Genomic DNA, 6,169 nt, shown 5'->3' with positions numbered 1-6,169 from the left:
AATTTATTATAACTCTGAACTATGATCAGACAACACTAATATATCGATAGTACAAATCTCATTCACATAATGAAAATGAAAATTTCTTAAAGACAAAATTTTCGACTGATCCATTTTTTGCGGCTGCCAATTTCATTATCTCCTTCACCAAAACAGGCAGTCACACAGTGTTAATTGAAATTTTAAGTATTTATTGAATTTTATGAAAAATGAAAATTTCTTACACAGAGTTACACAGCAAGTTGATTTTTTCTTAAAGACAAAAAATTGAAATAATATATCGATAGTACAAATCTCATTCACATAATGAAAAATGAAAATTTCTTAAAGACAAAATTTTCGACCGATCCATTTTTTTAATTAAATTTTAAGTATTTATTGAATTGACACAATTTTTTTTTTTAATTTGGCTTAAATAGTATTGATACAAAAATTCAATGACATACATAACATTAATAATTCATCGTTCAATATTAAAAAAAAAAATACATAGTTCCAATAAATATAAAAGATCAAACTCGTTAGAATCATCAGATTACTTTCTTCTCCAGTATATTACATCACATCACTCCATGCTGTAATCAGTGTTACTGTTAAGTGCATGACTCCGGCTCCTAAAAAATAATAAGGCATAGAGAAAAAATATATAAATTTAAAACACTTTAATACAATAAAAAAATCAACTTATTACTTACCTCTATATCAGAATCGTTGTCAAACTTTTGATCATTCGAAGCTATATAATCTAAAAAGACAAATAAAAAATAAAAAATATTATAAATTAAAAATATAAATAAAGTATCATAAACAATTTGTTTTGAAACTATTTAATACCTCGAGTTTCACTCCATAACCAATCTCGAGCACACATCAAAGCCTCCACAGTTTTAGGATGAGGTCGATTACGATGATTACTTAAAACTCTCCCACTAGTACTGAATGTTGATTCAGAAGCAACAGTCGTCACAGGAATGGCCAACACATCCTTTGCAATATAATGCAAAATGGGATATTTGATCCCATTCGTCTTCCACCAACATAAGATATCAAAGTAACTTGTATTTTTTGGCAACAAAGACTCTTCTAAATAATAATCCAACTCCGACTTCTCAAGTTCAGGATTAGTATTGGAATCCATGAACATCTCAAATTTATCAGCATAACTATCACGCTTAGGAAGTGGAGGCCTTAAATATGAAGATCGTGAATCTTTCACTCCCTGAGATTGTTTGGATTTCTTCTTGTACTCTTCAACAATTTCATACAACTTGTTCTTTATTTTTTTCAATCTCGAATGAAGACATATTACCATAAACAAGAGGATATTAAAATTGAATTGTCTTCATCTTGTACCTCGGATCTAAAATGCTCCCAATTGCCAATAAACAATTCATCATCTCCCAATACTTTTCAAACTTTAATTTCATATTTGTTGCCATTGTATTCACCACATCATCCAAAAGAATCCAATCATCAATTGCCAACTTAATATCACAAATAGTTGAGAAGAAAATATTTATAGTGGGATACTTGGTCCCCGAAAGCAACTCTGTGGCATCATAAAAAATCTCCAATTTAGAAGAAATATCTCTCACTTTTGACCAATCATCTTCTGTGGGAGCTCTTTTATACAAACTCTCATGGTGTTTCAAACGAGCAAACACATCTTTATATTTCAATGCAGTGTTAAACATTAAATATGTAGAGTTCCAACGTGTTTTGCAATCAAGTTCAAATTTTTTAGTGCTTGGAACCTTCAACTATCGGGATGTTTCAATAAAATTTTCATCTCTTTCGATGTTGCTGTCCAAAATCCGACATTATATCAAATTGTTTCAATACTACCACTGATTAATTGTAGTCCATCCCTCACAACCAAATTCAAAATATGGGCACAACATCGCATGTGAAATAATTTACCTTCTAAAATAAGTGAACTCGGAGGAAGCTTATCTAGCATAAGCTCAATCATAACATCATTAGTTGTGCAATTATCAATAGTTAAACTAGATAACTTACGATTCAAATTCCAATCCAATAGGCATTCAACAAGGGAATTTGCAAGGAACTCAGCAGTATGTGGACACGGCACATATATAAACCTAGTAAAAAAAGAAATATAATAAATTTTAACAACGATAGTAATATTATTAATGATAAATAAAAGTACAAATTTTAAGAGAGAAGAAAAAATTTACCTCAGAAGTCGACTTTGTAGTTTCCATGAAGCATCGATGAAGTGTAAAGTGATTGCCATGAATCCTCTTTTCTGATTATTTGACGTCCACATATCAGTAGTCAATGCAATCCGACTAGCATTTGAATCCAATAATTTCATTGTTTTATCTCTTTCATGCTCAAATATCTTCATGATATCGTTCTTAACCGTGTTCTGGGAACAACTTTAAATAACGGTTGTAAGGTATAAGAGTACCTTCTAAAGCCCACATGATCAACCATAGATAGCGGATACTCATGCAATATAATCATATTCGCAAGCTCTTTCCTCCCGTGATCTTGGTTGAAATGGTATGTCCCAAGCATCATTGTCTCGTCATTGGATTTTGTTGGTTCCAATAGAGATTGTTTTATAGTCTTCTGTTTTTAGTGCAAACATGTTTTTATGTAGTCAAGCAAATGTCTGGTATCATTCTTACTTTCACCTACTTTCACCACCTAAAGACTTCTTACAATCATTGCATATCGATTTCCATTTTCCTCCAATAGCTTCCTCTCAAAATGATCCCATGTAGGAGATCTAAGTTTTCTTTTATTTCCACGATCTGCTCCCATAATTTCAGCATCTAAATTCTCATTTTGAGGTATTTCATTTTCCTCGATCAAAACACTCTCATTTTTCGATGCAAGTTCTTGACTTCCCACAGTTGGAGCAGTCTCAACCTCTTTATCATTAGATTCCATTTGAAATGATATTAAATAATTTGCATAAGAGATGGATAATTATGGATAATTAAAACAAACATCTCATTGTGTTAAAAAAGAACAAGTTTTCACTACATCCAAAATTCATCGAACAAAAAGAAACAAAAAATAACAACAATACACACTTAGTTTTCTTAGTACCAAGAAGAACCGGCACATGATGCAAAAGACATTAAAAATGACAACAATCCACTATCGCGTAAAAAGCCTCTATGTTATGTCAAATTAAAGATGGTAAAAACTACAGCTACAAAGTCGATGGTTCTTTTGCCGTGGCTAATTACAATGAAGCCAAACTACTTAATCAAGCACAAAAGGAACTTATCCATGGCCTTAGAGGGGGAAATATTCCTTTGGTTTTATAATTTTGGCATTAAAAATTGTTCAAAATGAATCTACATACACATATAAAATATAATTTTGGCTTTAAAAATTGTAGTCAAATAAAATATAAAACTGATGGGATTTTTGGATATGAAACTGTTTTTATTGGTTTTATAAATAATTTTCCGAGTATTATATTTAACCACTTTCTTTAATTTACACCTTTTGATTTAGGAGTGATCTTTGAAAACTACCAAGCACTGAAAGCAAAATCTCGAAACAAAGTACGCTAACTATTTCATATCCCAATATCATTGCGTAAGAGATTTCTATGGTAATCGATTTGGTCTTTCAAATACATCAATTTTTTATGTCAAGAAGCTAGAAGTATTGAATGATCACCCATTAATGGGCACGTAACTGATGAGGTTGAGGAACAAGGAAGAGGTCGGGGAATTTCCAGGGGTCGAGGAATCAAACGATAATTACTCAAATCGATATACAAATGATACCAAGTCAACAATCAAACCTGGTTTACGTTGTGTTGAGGTCCAATATTCTTTAAAAGCGAGAAATCGTCAGAAATCGGAACGAGATGTCGTGAAGAGTTGGAGACTTGGAGTGTTGGTTGGTTGGCCCTTGAGAGACGAGAGTGGAACTGGAGTACATGACTACTGGAGGCAGGAGACGTGAAACGGTGCATGGGAGAATGGGAATTGAGGGATTAGGTTAGATATTTTTTTTATTTTGTATATTATTATTATTATTAGTATTATTATTAATATTATTATTCCAACCATGTGTCGTTCTCTTTCTTTCTTTCTGATAACTATAACCAACCTTTTTTTAAAAATTATTATTATTATCGGGACGGGTTCGAGGATGGGGATATCATCCCCATACTCACCCCCGAATCATTGCGGGAATTTTAAAAATTTCCGAAACCAAAACCGATAGCTCTACCCCGAAACCGTCCCGTTTTGGGTTTTCCCCGCGAGGAAAATTGCCTTCCCTAGTTACACTCGCTTCACTTAATTAGTTGTAAGCTAATTACAACTTGTATTAGATGGAATTCATCCTCGGGAGTATACTGTCAGACCCGATCTACTCAAGTGTCAGCGCCTCCCTCAAAATCATCCTCACATGCGACCATCCAAACCTAGCCAGTCTAAGGACTCAGCATGTTCAAACCATAATAACAAATAATACATATACATGCACATGCATTTAAAATCATACTTTTATTTAAAATAAGATGGCATAAAACTCGTAACCGTAAATAAATCATAAATCATTAATCTTTTCATCATTGTATAACATTTTGGGTGAAGTTTGATCATTGAAAGTAACTATCTAATATCATGTCATCATGGGGTCGACTGATCAGTCTATATACACCAAGTACCTGGGAGAGGGGTGTCCGCAACTCTCATCACTGGGCCGTGACCAAATATGGAAATACGATCGCGGGGCTCCCTCTAGGGCCTTCTCTCGTAAACGAGCTCCCTCTGAGGCATTTTCCCTCACGATATCCCCAAACATATCCTTTATGTCACAGTCAATTCACATCCTTCAAAATATTTTTCCTTTCTTTTTATTTATAAAATATTGTATCCTTCAAAAATCATAAAATAATATTTTTCGGGAAAAAATCGTACATCCTTTGCATATATCATAAAAGCATCATATTTTCATCATAAGCATTTTAAAATATCATATTATAATTCTTCGGGACACTGCTAGACCTTTCAAACTACCTGGGCCGTAAAATGATCATTTTACATCAAGACCTCGAATTTCCCAATTTTGAATTTTTCTTACTTTTCTTGACTCAACCTATCCTGAACTATCATATAAACTTAAATTTGACTTCTAATATTTTTCTTAGAAGTAAACCTGAGCCTCTCGATTTATTCACTTATTAACTAAACTGTAAAGCATTTTAAACCCAATAATTTCAAAACTTATTATTTTTCTTCCCAAATTTTAAACTTAGACTTTTCATCCCTAAACTACCCCTGTGGACCACGGTTCGAGCCCCTTATTTTTTCTAGCCATTTTCGAACCTCTTATCAATGAAACATTATGTTTATATTATATACGTTAGTTTCGAGATCAAGCGACATTTATCCTTATTTTAGGCAGCTGAATCAATTAGGGACCATTATAGAATATATAGTACGCTTCCTAATGAATTTAATGATCTTACGTTGAGAGACAAACCTTATGATACCTATTGTATAATCAAGGACTTTATCTATCTACCTTTCATGACTATACAGAAAAAGTAAGTATCACAATTGGATAAAATCATAAAATATTATTAAAACAAATATTGTTTTTCCATAAGAGTCAACAAAGCTCAAGCCCCAAGTTGGTTCGCGGGACACTTATTTTAACATAGGTTTTTGTGTGTTTTCACACGTATTAAGAAAGTTATTAAAAAAGTAATTTTACAATGAAATTCTTCATTTTACATCTTAGTGGTAGATTAATTATAATTCTTGTACTTAGTAGAATTCCATGGAGTCATTAAAGTCTATTAACATTTTGAATACTTATAGACTTTTGTAGAGTTTTTAAAAGTTAACTTTGAATACCACATGGCTTTTTAAAACTCTACACAAGTTGACAGTTTATATTGAATATCATTAAAAAAAATTAAAGTATATAAAAGCCTATATTGAATACCTATAGACTTTTAAACTTCATAAAATCATTAAAAGTTTAAAATCAATATGCCCTGTTATTTAATGAATGTTTTAGTAATAAAAAATTAAAATTAAATAGAGTGCTGAGCATCTTTCGGATGCTTCAAACAAAATATTCTCCAATGAGCTGCAATAGCTCGTGTTATAAGAATATTAACACCGATGAATTAAATCGAGTTTGGTTAAAAACC

At 32.0% G+C, this 6,169-nt stretch overlaps 1 protein-coding gene across 3 annotated transcripts; it reads right to left on the bottom strand.

The window, feature by feature from the left end:
- Positions 1-490: 490 nt before the first annotated feature.
- LOC142505583 (zinc finger BED domain-containing protein DAYSLEEPER-like) lies at positions 491-3,561 on the bottom strand. Of its 3 annotated transcripts, XR_012804459.1 has the most exons (6): positions 2,435-2,553; positions 2,199-2,312; positions 2,020-2,102; positions 835-1,027; positions 696-745; positions 491-614 (listed from the first exon to the last, which is right to left on the bottom strand). XR_012804459.1 is itself a non-coding variant. In XM_075618624.1 (4 exons), exons 2-4 carry the CDS (start codon positions 1,310-1,312, stop codon positions 594-596), a joined length of 549 nt encoding a protein of 182 aa, XP_075474739.1. In that variant the 5' UTR covers positions 1,313-2,102; positions 2,435-3,561; the 3' UTR covers positions 491-593. The 3 variants fall into 3 exon arrangements, 2 of the variants coding, with proteins under 2 accessions (XP_075474739.1, XP_075474738.1); XM_075618624.1 differs by lacking the exon at positions 2,199-2,312 and having other exon boundaries at positions 835-2,102; positions 2,435-3,561; XM_075618623.1 differs by lacking the exon at positions 2,435-2,553 and having other exon boundaries at positions 835-2,102.
- Positions 3,562-6,169: the final 2,608 nt, after the last annotated feature.

This window comes from Primulina tabacum, chromosome 10, assembly GCF_025594145.1.
Source record: "Primulina tabacum isolate GXHZ01 chromosome 10, ASM2559414v2, whole genome shotgun sequence".
NCBI lineage: Eukaryota > Viridiplantae > Streptophyta > Magnoliopsida > Lamiales > Gesneriaceae > Primulina > Primulina tabacum.
Note: the sequence above shows the minus strand (reverse complement) of the source record. Positions and strands in the feature narration are given on the sequence as shown.